At 46.4% G+C, this 24,803-nt stretch overlaps 1 protein-coding gene across 5 annotated transcripts; it reads left to right on the top strand.

Annotated features, from left to right (window-relative positions):
* The first annotated feature begins 6,916 nt into the window (after window positions 1-6,916).
* On the top strand, window positions 6,917-16,834 carry HYAL1 (hyaluronidase 1). 5 transcript variants are annotated; one of them, XM_081936769.1, is made up of 4 exons: window positions 6,917-7,316; window positions 12,653-13,665; window positions 13,976-14,065; window positions 16,076-16,834. In XM_081936769.1, the coding sequence occupies exons 2-4, from the start codon at window positions 12,751-12,753 to the stop codon at window positions 16,424-16,426; spliced, it is 1,356 nt and encodes a 451-aa protein (XP_081792895.1). In that variant the 5' UTR covers window positions 6,917-7,316; window positions 12,653-12,750; the 3' UTR covers window positions 16,427-16,834. The 5 variants fall into 5 exon arrangements, with proteins under 5 accessions (XP_081792895.1, XP_081792897.1, XP_081792898.1 ...); XM_081936771.1 differs by lacking the exon at window positions 6,917-7,316 and adding an exon at window positions 7,503-7,573; XM_081936772.1 differs by lacking the exon at window positions 6,917-7,316 and adding an exon at window positions 9,772-9,873.
* The last annotated feature ends 7,969 nt before the right edge of the window (window positions 16,835-24,803 follow it).

Genomic DNA, 24,803 nt, shown 5'->3' with positions numbered 1-24,803 from the left:
TTTAAGGCGGAGACCCTTCCCTCTGATTCTGGCCAAAACAGTTCTGACTCTTTTATTTAATTGCTCCTTGTTTGCAGCGGACACCAAGATGTCGTCGAAATAGGGGACGACTCCCGGTATCCCTTGCAAAAGTCGTTCCATGATGCTCTGGAACAATCCTGGAGCAATGCTCACGCCGAATTGTAGCCGGTTGCATTTGAATGCTCCTCTATGCGTCACTATAGTTTGGGCCTCCGCTGTGGCGCTATCCACGGGCAATTGCTGGTAAGCTTGTGCCATGTCTAACTTTGCAAATATCTTTCCTGGCCCCAACGAGTGCAATAAGTGCTGTACTACTGGCACAGGATATGCGCTTTGTTGTAGCGCGACATTAATTGTGCATTTATAGTCCGCGCAGATGCGGACTGACCCGTCTGGCTTAACTGGGGTCACGATGGGAGTTTCCCAGCGCGCGTGATCCACCGGCTCAAGGATTCCTTGCTCCACTAGCTTATCTATTTCCTTATCTATTTTTGGGCGGAGTGCAAAAGGCACTCGTCTCGGTTTAAGTTGGATTGGCGCCACTTTGGGGTCTAAATTGAATGAGATTGGTTTACCCACATACTTACCAAGACCGGGGCTGAACACATCCTCAAACTCCTTAAATATCTGCTCAGCGCTGCTGTTCTCCACGGCGTTGATCCCGGTGACTTCTAACCCCAAGGCTTCAAACCAATCAAGTCCTAGAAGGTTCTGTAACGGTGCGCTGGCGATGGTCACGGGCAGCTGGGCTACGATGTCTTTGAAACGGATCTGGAATGTGCCTTGGCCCACGATGGGGACTCGGTTCCCCTGGTAGTCTCGAAGCAGGATGTCTGGAACGCGTAGTTGGCTCTTTTTGAGGCTAGGGATAGCCTGTTTCATGGATGCCCATGAAATGATCGTCAGGGACGATCCTGTGTCAACTTCCAGCTCGCAAGGTGAGCCCTCCAAGAGGACTGTGACTTTCAGCTTTTTAGGCCGCTTGGTGCGGACCTGACTTATTGTGGTGAGATACGTTCGCAATTCCTCTCTCTGGGTCAACTCTATCTCAGCATCTGTATCCTGGAAATACTCTTGTTGAGCGTCCTGATAGAACGCTCTCTCAGCTCTTTGTGTGTAATCTCTCTGGGGATACGCTTGCTCAGCTCTTTGGGGATTTTCTCTCTGGGTAAACACTTGTGGATTTCTCTCTGGGCGCCCTTTTTGATTTCGCCGAGCCCCTGGGTTGGGCTTCTGTTGGCGGTACATAGGTGGCTGCCGTGAGGCAGGGACTTCGCTCCGGCACACTCGTGCGATGTGCCCAGGTTTGTTACAGTGCGAACAAACAACGTTCCTGAACCTACAGGTAGACCGGGGGTGATTCCCTCCGCAGCTTGCGCAGGGCGGCAAATGGAATCCGGGTCTCCCCCCAGGCCTCATGTGACTGCTCCGCATCAGGTGACTGTCCTCGAACTCGGGATCCTCGTAGTCGGGGTTGGTGTCCTCGTAGTGAACTCTGGTGTGCCCGGGTGCTGGCTGGCTTGTGCTGAAACCGCGTTGTATGGTCACCGATGATTTCTCCGCTGACTCTGATGCCCTTGCTTCGTTGAGTGCTATCTGTAGGGTTAAATTTGGGTTTGCCAACAGCTTCTTTTGTAGCGAAATGTCTCTTAACCCACAGACAAATTGTGCCAGGATATGCTCGTCCAGATCCCTGAACTCGCAGTGAGTTGCTGCTTTACGCAGGGCTGCAACATATTGGTTGATTGATTCTCCCGCCTTCTGGTTCCGCGTGTTGAATTCCTAGCGGCAAACGTGGCGGGAAGGTTTTGGCGCGTAATGAGTCTGTAGCGCCTGTTGCAACGCCGTCCATGATACCGCTTGTATCGGAGTAGGCGCGGTTAGGTCTCTGGCCGTGTTGAAGACCTCTTTTCCACAGTAGCCGAGGAAGATGTTTTTCTTTCGGGCGTCGGTTATCCCCGTGTATTCGTTCGCTTCGAGAAAGCAATCGAAACGAATCATGAATGCCTCCCATTCATCGTTCGCTGGGTCGAATGGAGCGGGGGGAGTGTGCATCGCCATCTTCTCTCGTTTGAATTTGCCGCGCTGCGGTGTCCTGAGATGGCTGCTGGAATTTCTGCCGAATTCCTAGGCTGGATCAAATCCGGAGATTCTGAAGTAGTGTTCTTCGTCCTATCTGTCTCTCGATCCCACCTTCGTCGCCAATGTTAGATCTGGGCAACGAGAGAACAGACTGCGGACACGAAGTGACTTAACAGCTCTTTATTAGTAGTAGTAGTGATCCAGCTTGCTCTGTGGTCGGAGGGTTCCCCTTTTATAGGGATCGGGTACGCCTCTCGACCAATCAGAGCGATACCTGTTTCCCGCTGTAGCAGCGGACCAGAGAGGAGACTTGTAACGATATATGTTAATATCTAACAGTTTCTTTCTGCAGGCAAATACCAGCTGGGAAAACCTTTGTCCACTGATTTCTTTTATTTGGTGGCTCACAAAGGCAGAGAAAAAGCCGTTCAGGAGATTTAAGGGGCAAGATTCACAAGCATCTACCGTAGTTGTTTGGGGGTGGGGGAATGCTAGAATATTTAAAACTGGAATGTTTAGAATTACAATACTGAAGTGAGCAGCTTGTACTTGGCTATCTAACAGTCCAGCCAGGGTGGCATATTGCAGATTTAATCTGGTGTGCTTTTGGAGAGCTGGACAGAAAAGAATCCCATTTGTAACAGCAGTAATTTTGGTAATTAAGGGCAGCTGTGCATAGTATAGTTGATCCAACTGAATGCTAGCTAGCTGGCTTGAATCAGCTGTTCCCCTTTGCCTGCTTCTCAACTTCGGTTTCTCATTAGCAAGCCCTTAAGAGCCTTCCCCAACCTGGTGCCCTCTAAGTGTGTTGGATTACAACTCCAACATTCCTGGGCTGGATGACCTTTGTAATTTGAGGGATAGTCAGATAGACGATGATTGATTATGGAGTAGATCTAACCTTGGAAAGTACCCTTCTTAAAGGCCCAAGAGATATCCCAGCGGAAGTAAAGGTAAAGGTTCCCCTCACATATGTGCAAGTCGTTCCCGACTCTAGGGGGTGGTACTCATCTCCGTTTCAAAGCCGAAAAGCCAGAGCTATCCGAAGACTCCTCTGTGGTCATGTGGCCACCATGACTTAACGCCGAAGGCGCACAAACGCTGTTACCTTCCCACCAAAGGTGGTTCCTAATTCTCTACTTGCATTTTTACATGCTTTCAAACTTCTAGGATGGCAGAAGCTGGGACAAGTAACGGGAGCTCACTCTGTTGCAGAGTGCTAGGGATTTGAACTGTCGACCTTTCTGATCAACAAGCTCAGCGTCTTAGCCACTGAACTACCATGTCCCTTTCAGTGGGAGTAGAGTTGCTTTTATTCTGAAGGCAACCAGCTTCTTTTTCAAAAGGAAGTGGATTGGCCTCAGTCCTTAAATCATCTCTCTTTAAAAGGTCCATCTTTAGGATGGAGATTCAGGTCCTGAATTTCCTCTGTGTTATTGAAATGTAACCCTGTTGCTAAAAATAGGGCCATTTTTCAAATCTTCGGACTCCTGTCACTTCAACTATCTTTTCCCCCCCTTTCTAGTTCAGCTGCACAAGAAATGGAAGAGTTCATCTGTCTCTTTTTCAATGCAGATTCACAAAGTGATGTGCAAGTTGTGATTTCTCTTGAACTTTGGCCTGTAATGTGCTCTTTAAAGCAACACAGGATCGCCCCCACTACAGAGAAAACATGCAGCCAAATCTAAGTGGGACTTGAGGGTAAGATGATGGCTAGACTAGAGCCACATTCCGCACAATCATTTTTAAACAACTGATTGTTGTAACCTCAACAAATGAGGCCAACCATGTTTAGCATTTCATGCTAAGTTAAACCCAAATAAAACACTTTATAGGGGTTAGCATGTTGTACTAACCAACTTGTAATTTCAAGGGCACCACAATCAATGTCACAAAGATTCTGTCCATTGCTATGTTTTTTGAAGAAGTAACATATTTAAACTTTCTACCCTACACTGCTTCTTTCGGTGCTATAAAATCCAACTACCTAGGGCAATTTTTCCAAAAGACCATTGGAACCATTTATTATTTTGACAAATTGCAAGTTATAATAGTCCTAATAGAGACTGGATTCAAGAGATGTGCATCCGCTTTAGGAAGGCAATTTTATCTATTACTAGCCGATAACAGGACGTTGCCAGAGTATTTATTTATAGGGGAAAAATGTCCAGACCAAACTTCTAATGTTGGATTTTCCCCCTTACCAGAGGGAGCCCCCTTGTGGAGTGCTGTGAAGCAGTTACCATGGCAACTCCATTGCGCTGTACAGTAGAAGTCAGTAGGCAGTACAGCAAAACAGGCTGTACAGTGGGGCAAAAAAGTATTTAGTCAACTACTAATTGTGCAAGTTCTCCCACTTAAAAAGATGAGAGAGGCCTGTAATTGGCATCATAGGTAGACCTCAACTATATGAGACAAAATATTAAAAAAAAGACCAAACAATCACATTGGCTGATTTGGAAAGAATTTATTTGTAAATTATGGTGGAAAATAAGTATTTGGTCACCTACAAACAAGCAAGATTTCTGGCTCTCACAGACCTGTACCTTCTTCTTTAGGAGGCTCCTCTATCCTGCACTCATTACCTGTATCAATGGCAACTGTTTGAACTTGTTATCAGTATAAAAGACACCTGTCCACAACCTCAAACAGTCACACTCCAAACTCCACTATGGTGAAGACCAAAGAGCTGTCAAAGGACACCAGAAACAAAATTGTAGACCTGCACCAGGCTGGGAAGACTGAATCTGCAATAGGCAAGCAGCTTGGTGTGAACAAATCAACTGTGGGAGCAATAATTAGAAAATGGAAGACATAAAAGACCACTGATAATCTCCCTCGATCTGGGGCTCCACGCAAGATCTCACCCCGTGGGGTCAAAATGATCCCAAGAACGGTGAGCAAAAATCCCAGGATCACACGGGGGGACCTAGTGAATGACCTGCAGAGAGCTGGGACCAATGTAACAAAGGCTACCATCAGTAACACACTACGCCGCCAGGGACTCAGATCCTACAGTGCCAGACGTGTCCCCCTGCTTAAGCCAGTCTATGTCCAGGCCCATCTGAAGTTTGCTAGAGAGCATTTGGATGATCCAGAAGAGGATTGGGAGAATGTCATATGATCAGATGAAACTAAAATAGAACTGTTTGGTAGAAACACAACTCGTCGTGTTTGGAGGAGAGAGAATGCTGAGTTGCATCCAAAGAACACCATACCTACTGTGAAGCATGGGAGTGGCAACATCATGCTTTGGGGCTGTTTCTCTGCAAAGGGACCAGGATGACTGATCCGTGTACAGGACAGAATGAATGGGGCCATGTATCATGAGATTTTGAGTGCAAACCTCCTTCCATCAGCAAGGGCATTGAAGATGAAACGTGGCTGGGTCTTTCAACATGACAATGATTCCAAACATACCGCCCGGGCAACGAAGGAGTGGCTTCGTAAGAAGCATTTCAAGGTCCTGGAGTGGCCTAGCCAGTCTCCAGATCTCAACCCCATAGAAAACCTTTGGAGGGAGTTGAAAGTCCGTGTTGCCCAGCGACAGCCCCAAAACATCACTGCTCTAGAGGAGATCTGCATGGAGGAATGGGCCAACATACCAGCAACAGTGTGTGCCAACCTTGTGAAGACTTACAGAAAACGTTTGACCTCTGTCATTGCCAACAAAGGATATATAACGAAATATTGAGATGAACTTTTGATATTGACCAAATACTTATTTTCCACCATAATTTACAAATAAATTATTTCCAAATCAGCCAATGTGATAGTTTGGGGGTTTTTTTACATTTTGTCTCTCATGGTTGAGGTCTACCTATGATGCCAATTACAGGCCTCTCTCATCTTTTTAAGTGGGAGAACTTGCACAATTGGTCGCTGACTAAATACTTTTTTGCCCCACTGTATCTTAACAGAACAGACACCCAGAGAGGTGTTAGGGGTGTCTTATCCCCACAGTATTTGTTTCCAGAGAATAAGTCATCTGTGTACCAAGTTTGGTTGAAATTGCTGAAGGCATTCCAGAGTTATGGTGGAACAAACACACACACACACACACACACACACAGCCATTTTATATATATATATAGATTCAAAAATGATTCAGTAAATAGTTCTGCGGGACAATTTTTATGCTATTTTGCAATGTTAAGACAATTATTATGCCCTAAGATAGATTTAGACATTTGTTTGACTTTTGTTTAAATGTGACACATAGTAATGATGGGTTTCCCCTTTTCCGCTCTTTATAGTTTTTCTATTTCCTTCTGAAAAACTTGTTAATAAATTATGATGAAGTTTTAAAAAGCAACAGGCCCACGAGGACGCGGGGAACATTCCTCCAGGCCGCCAAATGTCTTCCCAAAGGCTGCCTCTATTCCAGAGAAGAAAAGGTTAAACTTAGAGCCTCCCCATCTGTACTTGACACCCCCCCCCCACCGTCTGTCTCCAGAAGACGGGGGACGTAATTGTTTCCTTGCGCAGAATCTCTCCTGCCCCCTCCTCTCCGCCAAAGCGGGGGGCGGGGGTTCGGAGCTTAATAGAAACCAGACTTCTAAGGAGAGGGAGATTTCTTCCCCGCCATCACTGCCCGCCTCCCCCCCCCCCCCCGCCCTCGAAGTGCTTGGCCAGCTGTTTTTCTCAGGATGCGGGGAACGGAGGGGGCGAGAGCTGTGTGCTGCCCTCTACCGATCAACACCCAGGGAAAGGTGAGCTCGCTTTCCTCCGGAGAAGCGGGCGGTGCCGATTCCCCGTACGTGGGACCGGTTTTTGTTTTTCCTCCCTCGCCGGATTTTCGCTGCCCTATTGTAATAAACTTTCTTAAAAGTTTTACTTGATGCAGAACGCGGATCCTTCCCGCCTGGGCCGAGATCGATTCCCCACTGGGGGAAAGCGAATCGGGATGCCGAGCGGCCCATGAAGACTGAACCCGCCCGCAGCAGCGACTGCGGATCCACGTCCCGGCTCTCGCGTCCTTCCCTGCCCTAAGCAGGTGTGGGATATGAAGGGCCACGAACGACCTCCCGGGCCTCCTCCTCCGATATAGAGCTGATTAGATTAGCCTGGAAGCTTTCCCAGCTTCTCTGAGATGCCAGGCTAGCGTGCATTCACGTGCCTCGTCCACGCGTGTTGGAAGTGACGTCCCTTCTTAGCCCTTATAAGTTTGGCAAGCGGGAGGGTCGCGCGGCATTCCTCGGCTGGACAGGCGGGTGAGTCGGTCGCTTGCGCTCGAGGCATTTGCTTGCTGGTTGTGAGTTGCTGCTTCCCTCCGCCTGGGAGTTTCTCCCTTTCCCTCCCTTTGCCCTCATGGCGGGGAAAGCCAAGTCGATTGGCAGCTTTGCAATAGTGGCGAATAATTGGCAGGCTATTCTAGATGGGGCCGAGCGATTACTAGGAATTTCAGAATTCCACGAGGCAGTTCGTGAAGGGAATAATTTATTGCGCCCAATTCCACCTTTAAACCGAGGTACAAATGTTTGGGTTTCCAAACCACGGCTACGGGAGCCCAACCAGAGAGCCCTAGGATGTAATTACCGCTTGTCGGAGCTAAACCTCGCTAGTGACTTACTTAGAGCTTTAGATACGATCTAAATTTATTTATTTATTTATTATTCACACTTATAGACCGCCCCCTCTCCCGGAGAGACTCGGGGCGGTGTACAGTCACTAAAATACATTCTAAAATACATACATAAACAATTAAATTAATACTGGTGAAGGAGGTTATGAGACTGTAATCGAATAATAAATATAATACGTTAAAAGCCTATAAACCCTTAAAACCCAATTAAAATAAATAAATCCCGGGAGGTAAAACTAAGACGGTGCCAGGCCAGTTGATTGAAATAGGTGAGTCTTTAACTTTTGCCGGAAGGAGCGGAGGTCGGTGGTGGTTCGAATGTCTGGGGGGAGGTCATTCCAGAGGGTTGGGCCCATCACAGAGAAGGATCTACTCCTAGGTGTCGCCCGCTGGCATTGCCTGGCAGACGGCACCAGGAGGAGCCCCTCCCTGTGTGAGCGGATAGGTCGCAGGGACGTGTGTGGTAGGATGCGATCCTGCAGATAACTAGGTCCTCTGCCATGGAGCGCTTTAAAGATGGTAATCAATACCTTGAAACGCACCCGAAAGGCTACAGGTAGCCAGTGCAGCTCGCGCAGGAGAGGTGTTACGTGGGAGTAACGAGTACTTCCCATAATAACCCGCGCGGCTGCGTTCTGAACCAGCTGCAGTCTCCGGATGCGTCCCAAGGGAAGCCCCATGTAGAGAGCATTGCAGTAGTCCAGGCGAGACGTCACCAGCGCATGAGTGACCGTGCGCAGGGCACTCCGGTCCAGTAGGGGGCGCAATTGGCGCACCAGGCGAACCTGGTGGAATGCCCCCCTTGCCACGGCTGTCACATGGTCCTCCATTGACAGCCGGGCATCAAGGAGGACACCCAAATTGCGCGCCCGCTCCACAGGGGACAACTGTTCGCCCCCTATGGCCAGCGATGGAGTCAGCTGGCTGAACCGAGGTGCCGGCAACCACAGCCACTCGGTCTTGGAGGGGTTGAGTTTGAGTCTGTTGTCCCCCATCCAGACCCCGACGGCCTCCAAACACCGGGACATCACTTCGACAGCCTCGTTGGGGTGGTTTGGGGTTGAAATATACAGCTGAGTATCATCAGCGTAGAGGTGGTATTCAACCCCAAAACCACGGATGATCTCACCCAGCGGCTTCACATATGCGTTGAACAGGAGAGGCGAGAGGACCGACCCCTGTGGCACCCCACAAGTGAGTGGCCTCAGGGACGACCTCTGTCCCCCTGTCAACACACATTGCTTCCGGTCAGAGAGGTAGGAGCCGAACCACCGCAAAACGGTGCCTCCGACTCCCATCCCCTCCAACCGGCGCAATAGGATACCATGGTCGATGGTATCAAAAGCCGCCAAGAGATCTAATAGGACCAGGATAGAGGAGCAACCCCTATCTCTGGCCCTCCAGAGATCATCGACCAACGCGACCAAGGCTGTCTCGGTGCTGTGCCCGGGTCGGAAGCCGGACTGGCGTGGGTCTAGATAGTCGGATTCGTCTAGGTGTCGCGGGAGCTGCTGCGCCACCACATTCTCAACAACCTTCGCCACGAAGGGAAGGTTGGAGACTGGACGATAGTTAGCTAGCTCCATTGGGTCGAGTGAAGGCCCCTTGAGCAAGGGTCTCACCACCGCCTCTTTCAAGGCGGTTGGTAAGTAACCCTCACCCAATGATGCGCTCACCAGGCCCAGGAGCCAGCCTCGTGTCACCTCCCAGGCTGCCAGTACCAGCCAGGAGGGGCACGGGTCCGTTAAACAAGTGGTGGGTCGCAGCCGTCCACGCAACCTGTCCAAATCCTCGGGGGCAACAGAGTCAAACTCCTCCCAGAGTGGTCTCTCAAGACTCGCTGTTGGCGGCTCGTCTGGTCCACTGACGGAGGTCCACCCGCTCCGGATCTGATCGATTTTGTCCTGAATAATATAGCATTTCGTAGCTCTTGTAAGGCAGGGAGCTGTTGTGCTGTATAAAGCCTCGGGTACTTTTCAGTCATGCTGTATATATTTTAAAGATATATAAAAACGAGACTTGGCACATAATTTAGGGTTTTTCAGAATGTGGTTGTTAATATACAGTATATTATAATATAAACAGGGCCACAGCAATGATGGTTACCTCAGTCTGCAGAGATCCAGCTCAAAAGAGTTAATAGTCTCTGCTTCCATAGATCTTTAGGAAAAGAATTCTGATTAAAGGTACATGAGGGTGTAGGTGATTTTGCGTTGTGCTCCAAAGTATTTTATTTCATGTTTAGTGAGATTGAACATTTAAAACCAACACATCCTGAATCTTCTTGCCTCCTTCTTGGATATCCTGATGAGCACTTCTTCCATTCTAATAAGATGCAAATACATTTGTTCATTATGTGGCTCGCAGGAAAACAATTCAATAGTTTCCTATAGATTGGGAAATCCTGCAAGATTGTTAATATGGGCCAATGAGTTTAAATATTATTTAAATATGTGAACTGAACAGCTTCCAAGAGCTAAAAGAGAAAAAGTGGATTACCTAAATTAGGAAAGTTTGTTGCCCACAGAAGCTGTTGAATTCCAACTCTGATCAGCCCATTTTGAATTATGTAAACTTTCCTACATTACATCAGTAGGGTAAAGGTTTTGCTCCTCAAATGTACGTAAATGAAAAACAAAGTGGTCAGTTAATTCACATTCTTTATTTTTTATGAATAGTGATTGGATCTGTTTGTGCTGAAAGATCAGATGCCGAGAGCAACTTTTAAGCAACTCCTTTTCCCTATTCTTTGTTCTGACATTTTAATTCTCAAATGATTCTAGTTTTCCTGTGTCAGATTCTCCCTTGGCAACATACTTTCCAATAGAGGGGAAAAAGGGGAAATGTCTGGAGTTGGAAATTGCTATACAATAGATTTTACCATATTTATATCCCACTTTTATTTTTATAAACATCTCAAGTGGCAAACATATCTGACACACCTTCCTCTTCCCATTTTCTATGCAACAACTACTCTGAGAGGTGAGTTGGGCTGAGAAAGAATACGGTAACTGGCCCAAGATCATCCAGCTAGCTTTCATGGCTAAGGTAGGACTAGAATTCACAGTCTTCTGGTTTTTAGCCTGGTGCCTTAACCACTGGACCAAACTGATTCTCTATAATTGTGCCAAAGTTTAAAGAAGAATCACAATATTGTTTTTTTTTTAAAAAATGGCTATTCTGCAAGAATAATTTTGACCTTTTCTATATGGCTAAGTGTCTTTCAGAATAACTTTGCTCTGGTTTGTTCTCTGAAGCCTAATGTGAAATGCTATTCTTTCATAGCTACTTACAATTCAGATAGAAGTACTGTTGCATTATAGGAATAATATTGGAAACCAAGGTGACTGTCTTTGGCCACCTGCAAATCCAGCCAAATTTACTATTTGCCTACAGTACCTATGTTTCTCTATTAATTACAGTATGTCCTAATGCCAGCCACTGCTTAATGTCCTATGTCTTTTCATAGCAGTGTTATCTTTATGTTAGTATGCATTTCTTGGGGCAAATCTCTTCCCCTTTGAACTTACATATGCTGGCAGAATCAAATTTATAGCACTGTCAAAATTACTGCATAACTAAATTGTGACTACTACGCCTAAGGAATAATAGGGAATTGAGAAATTGTAGGTCTGATTAATTGATCACTTAGGAACATCAGGCTTAGCTAAGGGTTATGTAAAGATGTTGGTTTGGCAAAACTTTAGTGGTATAAGTTTGTAAGGAGATGTGGAAATTTGGGTTAATTAAAAGGCAGCAGCTGGGATCTATTTTATACAATTCTTGTAACTGGATTCAGCTTGATATTCCATCCCATCTTATGTTTTGGGCATTGGTTCTGCTGATTTAGCAAAATGGCTTTAAGAGATTGAATTATGAAAGAGGGTTCAAATTTGAGTTGGGTCACAAACATAGGAGATAATTTGAAACAAGTCTCCTCTCACAGTATGAAAATAGAAATATATTTAAGGAGATATTGTAAGATTTGCCAAGGTGTGCCAGATATATTCTTGGAACATTTGCTGCATTTTCTTCAATTTGATGTCCTCCAATTATTTTGTACCACAATGCTAATAGTTCCCAGCCAGTTATAAATCATGCTGTAACAAAATAGTAATTGAAATAATCTAATTCTTCCCCTGTTCTACACTTCTATTTTAGCTCTTTCCTATTTTCTCCATAGGAGATAGCTCTTGTTGTATATTCAGCTGATTTAACCATTTCTTTCAACTGACACCTCCCTATTATGACTTTTTCCTATTGGTGCACTTTTCACAAGATGAGAAGTGACTGCTTCCAGAAAGTCATTAATGAAGTTTTGTTTGGGAGAGAACCTAAAAGCAAAGAGGGATATTATTCATTATTTTAGGAATAGTAAGCAGTACAGGTAGGCCTTGACTTAACCATAGTTCATTTAGTGACTGTTCAAAGTTACAACAGCACTGAAAAATGCAACGTATGGCCACTATGACCTTTGAAGCTTCTTCATGGTCATCGGATGAAAATTCAAATATTGGCAACTGACTCATATTTATGACCGTTGCTGTATCCCAAGGTCATGTGATCCCTTTTGTGACCTTCTCACAAGCAAAGTCGATGGGGAAGCCAGATTCACTTAACTGGATGGCAAGAAAGGTCGTAAAATGGGGCAAATTTCACTTAATAAATGTCTCACAACAGAAATTTTGGGCTCAATTTTGGCTGTAAGTCAAGGACGACCTGTATCTGAACTGTTAATCAAGGTCATTGGAAAAGCAAAGATTAAAAAATTAACATTGAATCCCAGCAACATCAAAGTTCCCAGAAGGACTTCTGTTTCTTTGCCATTTGATTGTGCTCTAGATGAACCTTGAATGGTAGATAGAAAATGAAAGGGTAGGTAGGAATTTATGGTTTATTCTGTATTGTTTCCTCTGACAGTTATATACTATTCTTGTTGGTGAAATTATTTTCTCCATTTACCAGGAAGAACTACAGTCATTCTTTTACACAATTCTGCCTGAAGCCACTGGCATTGAAAATCAGAAAAGATTTGAGCATTTAGCTGGAAAATAGGTTGCAAAATGGGGATGCGCATGGAATACCTGACTCTGTGGTTCTGCTTACTAAATGTATTTCTAATGGTTTGGAACCATAACATGACTGAAGGATCCCCAGCAATTTTGGGCCACCCATTCATCTCAGTCTGGAATGCACCAACTCAAATATGCCAAGAAAAATACGGAATATCGCTTGACTTGAGAATTCTTGATATAATCGTCAATTCAAATGATTCATTTATAGGGAAAGACATTGCTCTCTTCTATGGTAATAAATTTGGATACTATCCATATTACACTAAGGATGGTGTTGCCATCTATGGCGGTCTCCCTCAAAATGCTAGCCTAAAGGCTCATCTCCAGAAGATTGAACAAGACATTGATCATACCATTTTGGATGTTGGCTTCAGAGGTCTGGCAGTGGTGGACTGGGAACACTGGCGTCCCTTGTGGATTCGGAACTGGGGTTCTATGAAAATTTATCAATATAAATCCATACAGTTAGTCAAAGAGCAGCATCCTGATTGGCCTGCTGACAAAGTGGTCAAAGCGGCCCAGTTAGAATTTCAACAATCTGCTTGGGCATTTATGAAGCAGACATTGGCCGTTAGTGAAACCCTGAGACCGAAGGGCTTCTGGGGCTTTTACAGTTTCCCCAATTGCTATAACAATCAGTACCAATATGCCAATTATACTGGAGAATGTCCCGAGATTGAGAAACAGAGGAACAACAAATTGTACTGGCTCTGGAAACAAAGTGGTGCTCTCTATCCCAGCATTTACCTCCCCCAAATTCTCAGACTGATTCACAAAACTCTTGAATTTGCTCGTCATCGAATCCAGGAGGCCTTCAGGGTTGCGAAGTGGACCCAGAATGACATCCCTGTCTTACCTTATACTACCATTGTATACGAGTTTACTCATAACTTCCTCACACAGGTAAGCAATTTTCATGTCTGGTCCAGTGCAAGATTTGATAAGCCTTGATCAGTGGGAATTTGCTATAAAACATTACATGGACATAAGAATCGTGGACTTTTTTCCCTCCCATCTCTTGGAGTGGAAGACGTAGACTTGAAGCCTAAGTGCCATAATATTTAATTTTCCATCAATAACACAGAAGTTGTCCTGTTAGTGTAGAGCCAATGCAGTCCTTTTAGATAGTGTCTATTGTGTCAAAGAAGGGGTGCTAAAAATCAGATCCTAAACATGTTGTGTTTGAAATTACCTTAATATACTTGTTTTGCAGGAAGACCTGGTCCACACCATTGGTGAGAGTGCTTCTCAAGGTGCTGCTGGAGTTATCTTGTGGGGTAGTTCAAATTTCAGTAGATCTCAGGTGAGTGTGGCAAAGAAGTCAGAGCTGGTCAGAGGGCAATATGAGGCTAGGTAGGGGAATTTCAAAGGTTCAGATTCTGGTAAGATATATTATTTGGGCGAAGGCCTTTCCAACATTTCTTTTTCAATCCATACATTATGGATGTGTAATATATTCAGTTATGGGATAAACAAGGTAGATGACCATCCAGTAGATGACTTTTATCAGGACTTTGATGAACAAATATGTACCTCTAGGCTGTTGGTTTGATAATATTCCATATGTTGGTTTGATATTTAATATTCCAACATATTTCAATATGTATCTCTGGTTCTGCTGGACTTCTCAGCAGCATTTGATACAATCAGTTAAGGTATCCTTCTCATTTGTGGTTACTTGAGCATGGATAATTGGTGTGGGAACCAAAGAATGGTCAGGACCTTGTCTATTTCATGGAGAGATGCTTCTGGGATCAGTCTCTCTAACTCCCACACACCCACCCACCCCACACACATTATTCAATATATATATGAAGCCACTGGAAAAGTTCTTATGTTGGTTTGGATGAGATATCATCAAAATTATTATGACATCCAGCTGTGCATTGTCACGTCAGGCTGTATTGGATATGCTATAGATTATATTTGAGCTGCTGTTTGCAGGCTGTTAGGGTTTGGATGGGCAGGAAGAGATTAAAGTCTAACAAAATGGAGTTATTCTGTGCCTGTAAACATCAGGGCTGTCTGATCATACTGACCCCTATAATTGCTTCTGATGAGGTTGTCCCGTCTCTGAATGGGCTGGTGCACAATTTGTATCCATATAGCTCCTACTTGAATGACAAGTGGAACTGTGACCAAGGAGTGTTTCTCCTGGTTTCAACTGATGTGCCATTTGCAGATGTACCTGAATCAGGTTGGCATAACTTAATTCCATAATAACCATGTTTGCTATTCATTTAAGCCAATTAAATTAAGACAAGTCACAATAGCATTTGTGGTGGAATGTAGTCTGGATTCCCAGGAGGGAGTGTATTCCAGAGGAACAAAAGACAGCTGAGATAGTTTGTGTGAAAAGATAGCTAAGGCATCTCCTCCCAGAAGTTCTGAGAATATGTTAAATGGTGCAAGTAGTCTGCTTTAGTTTGGCAGAATTTCTGTCTATAGGTGACAGACAATGAAGGAAACTGCTTAGAAGAATCTCAGTGTGTCTTTCTTGGTTTTTTGGGAACCTAATAGCATTTGAAATTGAGTTCAGGGTCTTACTGATAGTTAATCTAACAGCTTCAAGATCATCATAATTATATAACAAATTCATTGAGAAAAGTCCAGTTGTCCCATTTCACTTCTAAGCTATCTTCTAAGGTGTCTCCCACCTGAGATCTAAAGAGTCCTGTTGTTTTAGTTTCCCAGAGGCTGTAAAGATCTGCTTCTTTCCCTAAGCATTAAGCAAAGGTGGGAATTGAACTTGGAGGAGGTTTACTCTGGGGCCTGGGAGGAAGGGTACTTGTATTTTTAGCCTACTTTTAATGGATTGTTGTGAGTACCTAGGATTATCCTATGAGATAATGGCCATATAAGTCATTGAAATAAACCGTGTAATGTTTATCCTTTTATATCTCCATGTCAACTACACTGATGATGACTAGAATGTCAGATGCAAAAGATCAGGACCATACGTTAAATTGCAGCACAGAAGGTTTATTCACACATATACACAAAAATCTAGTCAACGTTCAATATTAAATTGGTGCCAGATAAGAGTCAACGGAATTCAAGAGAGACTGGACTTAAATTGTTTGTGGCAATGTAAGAACTCTGAGCTAATGACACATTTAACTCTGCCCCCCCACCTACTCTTTTATATAGAATTAAATATGTGTTGTCATGATCACCAAGGAAACATATCAAGTTAAGGGAAAATAGTCATGGATGGAACTCTTGTGGGAAATGTGTTCTGAAGTAATAGGATCATTGCAGGAAATTTTTTAAAACTCATTTTTTTCTGGGCCTGTTTTTTTGTACCTTACAGGAATCCTGCCTTGAAGTGAAGAAGTATGTGGACACGCTCCTTGGCCCATACATTATGAATGTGACCAGTAGTAGCAAGCTTTGTAGTCGAATACTCTGCTCAAAGAATGGCCGCTGTGTGCGGCGGGAGAATCACCCAGAAGCCTTCCTGCATCTCAATTCTGCCAGCTTCACTATTAGGAAGCATAATGTCGCCCCTGGCTTTATTTTGATTGGCCAGATGTCAGTGAAAGATCAAATCAAGATGGCCAAAGAATTCACATGTCAATGCTACGATGGCTGGAAAGGATTGCATTGTGAGAAGAAGTCAATCCACAATGAAGTATTCAGTCCCCACTTTCATGATATATAATACATGTCAACAAGAAAAACACAACCTGCAGAATTAGTCTGTATAAAATTAATACCTGATCAATATCTGATTACTTTAATTTTTCAGAGACTATAGGCTACATTACAGTCAGCCAACTGGTTCAGAATTCTGGCAGCTGTTGTCCCATCTATGAGAGGCAGAAGTGGCTGAATATTGGGCTTCATCCTTTTGCAATGATACGCAAAGGCATCAGCAAACAATTCCCCCCCCTCTTCTATCGAGTGCAAGCAAAAATCCTCCTAGAAATGGTTTTCTGCAGTCTCTTTGCTTCTAATAATAATAATACTTTGCTTCTAATGCCTTGCAGCATAAAAAAGCTGGCATGCTTTTTCTCTTGATCATGATATGAATACTGCACTGTCAATAAATGTGTTTTTCTTATGAATATATTAAGTTTGCTTTCATTGCCATCTGAAGAGGTAACATCAGTTCAGTGACATCCTTGTGTTGACATGTCGATGCACGCAGAGGGATTCGTGCTCGGGAGAAAAGACACACTTCATTTCTTTGGGAGACCCAGAGTTTATTCTTACAGTTGTATGGTGAGGGTTTTGAAGGAAGACAGCTCTGTCACCCATCAATTGCCCTTAAAATAAGTGCAAATACTTCGGTATGCTATTGTTGCACTGGTGCTTTTTTAAGGTTATTAAATAACTATTTTTCCTGTGCACTGCTTGGAGAGTCCAAGCAACGGGTTAAATCAGTCTGGTTGCCCTAGGACTGAGGAATCTTTTTCCTTGGCCACGCCTCCTGGTATTGCTTGGACCTAGAATTTTCCTCAGTCTGCCCGTTCAGGACTTATTTTTGTGAGCTCCAGTTTAATTTATCCTAGGCTTGGACTCTCCTACTACTTAGTCCCCTTTTTCTTTTTCCTTGTTGTCCTTATTTGTGTTTTTTTTACCCCTTACTTAGTGTAGGCTATTTAGATTTGATTTTTTTCACCATCATTGACTTTCTCCTTGAGACTCGGAGGTAGGCGTGGTGGTGGGAGGTGCTCCGCTTGCCATGCCACCTTTGAACGGCAGTGGAGAGCTGCCGAATCAGCTTTAAAGTGCGGCAGGGCAGCAAGGCTCCCGGCGGCAACTGGCGGTTTGCTTTGTTGAGTTTTTTTACTGTTTTCTTGCCTTTGGGAAGGCACAGCCTGCCATGGAGAGGTGCGCGACCGCTTTAAAATGCGCAGCCACCATCTTCCTTCACCCTCGCACTGGAGTGGTGGCCATTTTGGAAAGGCTTAATTTCACGCCTTTTTCAATCGGATTTCCCGCTCAGCCACGCTTCAGCAGATAGTTGCAGAGTGGTTAGCTGGCCCTGTTTCGGGTCTCCGGCTGGGTCACTGCCACCCACAATGTCTCCCCAAGCGGCGCTGGTGTCTTGGCCACCTGGTGGTCATACACCAGCATAGGGAGGGCTTCTCAATTATCTCCAGTTCTCTCCCTGCCTTATCTGCCTGGTCTTGCAGCCTCGGTTGCTTTTCCATCTTCTCACCTCCTGTTTGAGTGGCTGGATTTTCATTGGATTCATTTGCAGAGCCCCAGCTTTCTCTTCTGGCATTTTTTTCATGAATTGTTCCTGATTCCATAATACCTGCTGGTCATCAGATCCAGTGTCAGCCACCAGAGTCTCCATCACCACCTGATCTCCATCTGCCTTGGCCTTCTTGTCTGAAGATCGTGCCACCAGGCCATGGAGCAACCTGGCCCATCTGACTCCCTTGACCGTAGACCAGGTCCCTCATAGGGCCCTAGCAAGGGAACTTCCGCAGGCAGGGGCCAGGGGGCAAAGGGCAGGGTGGCCAGTCAGGATAGTCATCCCTATAAAGCACCTTCCGCCACGGCGGCTAGGGATGCAGAGAGGCAGCAGTGGGCTCTCAATAAGCAGTTTGAGAAGGCCCAGCACCAGGCAGAGAGGGAGGCCCCTCAGCCCACTCCCCGGTTCTCTTGAGCCGGTTCTCTACCACCCCCAAGGGGGATCACCTGTCCGTGATTGATGAGGAGGTGGAATCCCAAGATCTATCCCCGGATAGGTCTCTGGCGGACCAGGTTCTCCTACCCCTTCATATGTTTCTGACTCAGGGCCCACTCTCGTGGGGCCCAACCTTGTGGGGCTTACTGGTTCTACCCTCGCCCAACAAGGTCCTCCTCCTTCCAGGGACACTATTGGGCCGGACACTGGTTTAGCTCAGGAACCCGAGTTATCCATCCACATGGAGGCAGTTGTCACCCGCGCCATCTCTCAAGGCATAGCCAAGAGGATGCAGAGACGAGACCAAGTGCCTGTTGTTCCCAGTACTTATCAGACCAGGCAGGAGGCTCCCTCTACTGCCAGGTGGGTCTGTCACCCTTCTCTGGAATCCTCGGCGCTCAGCAAGTCTTCCGTTTTGGAGGACCCAGATCAGGAGGAGCAGGAACTCTCGGAGGACAAGGACCTTCCGGATGCCCCTGCCTTCTCACGGCTCTTTAAGCCTAGCTTATTTAAGTCCATCTTGCACAAGGCTAAGAACACCACCCAAGTGGGTACCAAACCTAAGACCATACAGGGATCTTCTGATTCCACCCCGGTCAACCGCAATGCAAGCATGTTTAATGTTCAGGCCACTCAGCAAGAGCTGGTTCTAGTTCCCGATCTCTTTATGGATGTCATTCAGTGGCAATGGGTCCAGCCTAGTTCCCTGGCCGCGCCCAGTGGGGGGGGACAAAAAGCTGTATTCAGTAGATCCTGCACTGGAAGACATTTTGGTCCTGCCATCTGTGGACCCTTCTATAGCAGCCCTCACTTCTAATTTGGTCCTTCCTGCTGACCTGTTAGAAGGCCTAAAGGTGGAGGACAAAAAAGCGGAGAAGGCCTGCCACAAGACTCATCAGGCGGCAGCCTGGGCCATTAAGGCGTCTTCCTCCGCGTCCTTTTCAACAGAGCCTCTATCATTTGGCTGTGTGAGCTTCAGGCTAAACTACCGGCAAGAGACACTCGTCTTCGCCAGGACATAACCAAAATCATTGCAGCGTCCCAATACTTGGCTGATGCCTCCCTTAACGTGGTCAAATTCGCTTCTAGGGCATTAGCTTCCAACGTGACGTCCCGCTGCATTGTGTGGCTTCGTCACTGGCAGGTAGATAAGAAGAACAAGTGGAAATTGGCTTCTGCTCCGTTTAAGGGGACCAAATTATTTGGGGAGGTCTTAGATTCCTTCTTGATCGAATCTAAGCGGAAAGTTCTGCCTACCTTGAATAAGAAACAGGACCGTAAATCCGCTCCCTATTTCAAGAGGCAGTCCTTTCATTCCAGTGAGCCCGTAGGATCCTCCTCCGCTCCCTCAAACAGACCAGTTAGTCAGTTGGGGGATAGGTCCCAGGACAGGCAGTTCTTTCGGGACAGGGGTAGGCAGCAGTTCAACTACCGCAGGTCCAACCATGGCAGGGCTTCCAACAGGCCCTTCCGCAAATCCATGTGGCCATCAATGCTCCCCTCCCATCGGGGGTCGGCTTCAACTGTTCATCCCCCAATGGGAACTGACCATGGAGGACACCTGGGTCCTCCAGGCAGTCAGGGAGGGACTCTCTTTGGAGTTCCTCTCTCAACCCCCTCAGAATTTCATCCGCTGCCCAACCCCCTCTTGCCCTCTCAAGAGGGAACTCATGACCCAGGAAATTTGCCATCTCCTGGAGATCAATGCCATGGAGCAGGTTCCACCCAACCAGGAAGGAAAGGGATTTTATTCCATTCTCTTCCTGGTACTCAAGAACTCAGGGGAGTGGAGGGCTATCTTGGACCTCAAGAATCTCAACCGTCACATCAAATACAGGAGGTTCAAGATGCAATCCCTGCTGATGAAATATTGCTATTTTGTACCAAATTGACCTATGTATAAATGGAATTCATAAGCACGGGGGGCGGGGACACCTCCTACATATTGTGACTGCCAAAATCTGTAACTTATTCCACCACCCCTTTCCTTTTTATTTTTTTAAAAACCAATAAAATTTTGTTTTTTTAAAAAAAAAGATGCAATCCCTGCAGACTATCCTAGCAGGGATCCACCAGGAGGACCTCCTCACGTCCATTGACTTGAAGGAGACTTATCTACATATCCCTATTCGACCACAACACCGAAGGTTCCTGTGGTTCTTCTACGCCGACCGACAATATCAGTACAGGGCCCTTCCATTCGGCCTGTTGTCGGCATCCAGGACCTTCACAAAAGTTCTGTCAGTGGTTGCAGCGCAACTCAAGCGCAGGCCCGTAAGACTTCAATGTTACCTGGACGACATTCTCATCCAATCGTCGTCCAGGAAACAGGCCTTACAGACCTCCACATCACCATGAGGTCCCTCCGGAGTCACGGGTTCTCTTTGAACCTGGAAAAGAGTCATCTCACCCCAACTACCAACCTTCTCCACCTGGGGGGAGTGATAGACACCTCAACTTGCAGGGTGTTCCTTTCCCAGGACAGGATAGACAGCTTAATATCCCTGACCCACAGGGTTCTGAGCTTGAGGCGAGTCTCTGTGTTACTCTTCTCACAACTGTTGGGGAAGATGCTCTCCTGCATCTCAGTCGTCCCCTGGGCATGGCTCCATTCCAGAGAGTTGCAGTGGCTTCTCCTGCCCCATCAGAGAGCCAACAGGAGCAACTCATCCATGACGGTGTGGCTGTCCCCGACCGTGAAGAGATCTCTCAAGTGGTGGCAATCAACAGCCCTACTGAAGGGCTGCGAGAGTGGTCATCACAACAGAAGCCAGCCTTGCCAGCTGGGAGGCACACATGGGACATTGCATAACTCAGGGCAAGTGGTCTCCAGCCAAAGCAGCTTGCAATATCAACTTCTTGGAGCTGCGGGCAGCGAGACTCGCCCTGTGACATTTTTACCAGGACATTCTGCATCAGCACATCCTGACGTTGCATCCATTCGCTCCGACCACATCTTAGGAGTGGACAATACTCATGCGGACTGGCTGAGCAGGACCACCATAGACAGTGCAGAGTGGCAATTGGATCCAGTCCTGTTCCACCAGTTGTCTCACAGATTCGGCACCCCCGTGATCGACCTGTTCGCCACCCGAGAGAACATGCAACTCCAACGCTTCTTCTCCCGCTTCCATTCACCGGGGGCGGAGGGGACGGATGCCCTTCGATGCAGATGGCCTCAGGAACTGCTGTACGCCTTCCCTCCTCTCCTGCTGCTACCACAGGTGATCTGCAAAATCATCGCAGAGAGGGCGGAGGTTCTTCACGTTGCACCCCATTGGCCTCAGAGGTCCTGGTATGCCGACCTTGTCAACCTGTCGGTGTCTACTCCATGGCGAAGCTCACAAGGCCAGATCTCCCTCAGCCAGGGGGCCATAGTCCACCCGGACCCCCAGTGGCTCCAGCTGGCTGTCTGGCACTTGAGGGGACCTCCTGAGGAGAGAGGGCCTGTCAGAGGAGGTGCTACGTACCATCCAGGCATCCAGGCGTCCTTCAATGACCAGGATATACGACTCAGCTTGGTCCACCTTCACCAAGTAGTGTGACAACCTCCATCTTGATCCAGTCACTGCACCTGTTTCCTGTGTATTGGACTTTCTACAGGGGGGTCTAGACAAGGGTCTCGCCCCCCCCAACACCCTTCGTCGTCAGATGGCGGCACTATCCACCGTTTGGTCCAGTGATCCGACCCAGCCCCTCAGCAAAATATCAAGGATTCGCTGTTTCCTTAAGGGCGCCTCCAACTTATGCCCTCCGGTGGTTCACTGTTACACCACCTGGCAGTTATCGGTGGTCCTACAGGCTCTTATGTCACCGCCCTTCAAGCCTCTATGTACAACATCACTTCGACACCTCACCTTAAAGGCTGCCTTTCTTGTCACAATAACATCTGCAAGGCGCATATCAGAGCTGGCGGCTCTATCGGTCCGGGAGGACCTTTGGGTCATCCATCCAGACAGGTTCGTACTGCATCTGGACCCTGCCTTCATCCCAAAGATCAACACCTGGTTCCACAGGGCATAAGAAGTCATCCTACCTAACTTCTGTCCGCGCCCCAACCACCCAAGGGAACGTGTTTGGAACAAGTTGGACGTTAGACGGGCCCTGCGGATATACATCAAGCGTTCTGCAGACTTCCGCAGGTCAGAGGCCCTCTTTGTGTCATTCTAGCCAGGCTCCTTGGGTAAGAAGGTGACATCTTCTATGGTCTGCAGGTGGCTGAGAGCATGCATTGCAGCTGCATACGAACATCAGTCCAGGGCAGTACCTTGACACATTACCGCTCATTCCACAAGGAGTGCTTCCACCACCGCAACCTGGGCCACCCAGGCTACCATTGACAACATCTGCAGAGCGGCTACCTGGTCTTCACCATTGCCCTTTATCAAGAACTATAAATTGGACATGTATGCTTCGGCCGAAGCCTCGTTTGGCAGGCGGGTTGTTTCCACGACCGAATCCCGGGACTGACCTTCTGCCCGCCCTAGTGACATATAACTTGGGTTTGTCCCGTTGCTTGGACTCTCCAAGCAGTGCACAGGAAAATGACCATTGGCTTACCTGAAGGGTCCTTTTCTGTGCACTGCGGGAGAGTCCAACCCACCCTGGCTTCTCCGTCCAGGGATTTGTGACTGTCATGTCAACTTGGACTTTCCTTACTGCTTCATCACGTTTCCAGACTTAACGAGTTCCAGATCTTCTCAAAATTCTAGGGACAAGCAACACCAGGAGGCATGGCCAAGGAAAAAGATTCCTCAGTCCTAGGGCAACCAGACTGATTTAACCCGTTGCTTGGCCTCTCCTGTAGTGCACAGAAAAGGGGGAAGCCAATGATCATTTTATGCAAAGACTTTGTGATTCAAGTAAAAGGCCTAATCGGTTACCAGATTTCTGTAATTGAACTGCATGCATGTATATCTGCTGAGGCTACCTCCAGTTAGATTAGATACCCCATCTCAATTTTTTGTGTGTTACGTTATTCTGCTACAGCTTAGACACTGACTTTGAGAAGAGGGAGCCAGGCAATACTGGCATGTTACTGTAGAACTGAGCTGATGTGCTTATTGAAATCACAAGATTCCTATTTTATTAAGTTATTAAATTAATAATTAAAGGACAATTAAATCATTGAAGTGTTATGCATACATTGTGCTAAACCAAAAGCTAACCAATCAGTGTTACCAAGCAAGAGCCAACTACACATATTTTACATATTGAACTGCATGATATCCAGTACTCCGTATAATACCAATAAGTGCTATATCCCCAAATGTGTATCTAAACGCACACTTGTCAAATATTCTGGCTTAACTGGGAGAGATGGTTCCTTTATTTAAAGGGGTGGGGGGGGGAGGAGAGGTAGAATCATTCTCATTAGAAAAGTTAACCCTGGGTAATTCTGTTTGCTTCCACCTCAATGGGACAAGAGGCAGAGAGGGTGTTTGCCAGTTCTCTTAGCAGCACAGAAGCAGGCTGGTATCTGGACTGGATACTCCTGCCTGCCTTGTTTAGGGTGCTAGAGAATACACAAATGAGTCATCTCCAGCTGGTTTGGCATGCTGGGTTTCTTAGCCCAGGCATGTGACAATTGCTGTAGGAGCTCTCATGTCATGAGACTCCTTGAGACAGAAGAGTAATATATACCAATACCAATACCAATAGCACTTAGACTTATATACCACTCCATAGCACTCTCTGGATGGTTTACAATGTCAGCATATTGCTCCCCAACAATCTGGGTCCTCATTTCTCCGACCTTGGAAGAAGGGAAGGTTGAGTCAACCTTGAACCCAGTCAGGATCAAACTCTAGGCTGTGGGCAGAGTTTGCCTGCAATACTGCATTCTAACCTCTGTGCAAGCAGAGTATATAACAGAAAATGCTGGCCATGAGACATTTGGCAGGTTTATCTTGTATAATCAAAAAAGTCAAGATGCCCTCAACTATGTTTGAAGCACATGTGGAAAAAAAACATGGCAAAGCTATTGCAGAGGGGCTGCCGTTTTGACTTTTTTTAACCATACCTTGAGACGTCATAAGCTTGTGACTTCTCAGTCTTATGGGGGGGTGGGGGATTTATGAGTTCTTGGTACTGTTAAGCATTGGGTAAAGACACAAAAGTGCCAAGTATGTGAAATACTCTTGAGCTCTGAAGAACCATGAATTCCATGGCCAGAGACGAGTGAGTGAGTGAGTGAGTGAGTGAGTGAGTGAGTGAGTGAGTGAGTGAGTGAGTGACTCTCTGTGTGTGTGTGTGTGTGTGTATGTGTGTGTACACACAACATATAAAATTTTGTTTCTGAACCTTGGCAATTTCAAAATGGGTGGACTTCAACTCCCAGAATTTCCTAGCTATCATGTTGAAAAGTGGAGTTCTGGGAGTTGCAGTCCACACA

This window comes from Natrix helvetica (genome assembly GCF_964273705.1).
Source record: "Natrix helvetica genome assembly, chromosome: 1".
Classification (NCBI taxonomy): domain Eukaryota; kingdom Metazoa; phylum Chordata; class Lepidosauria; order Squamata; family Natricidae; genus Natrix; species Natrix helvetica.
The sequence above is the reverse complement of the archived record's forward strand: the minus strand, read 5'-3'. Positions and strand labels throughout refer to the sequence as shown.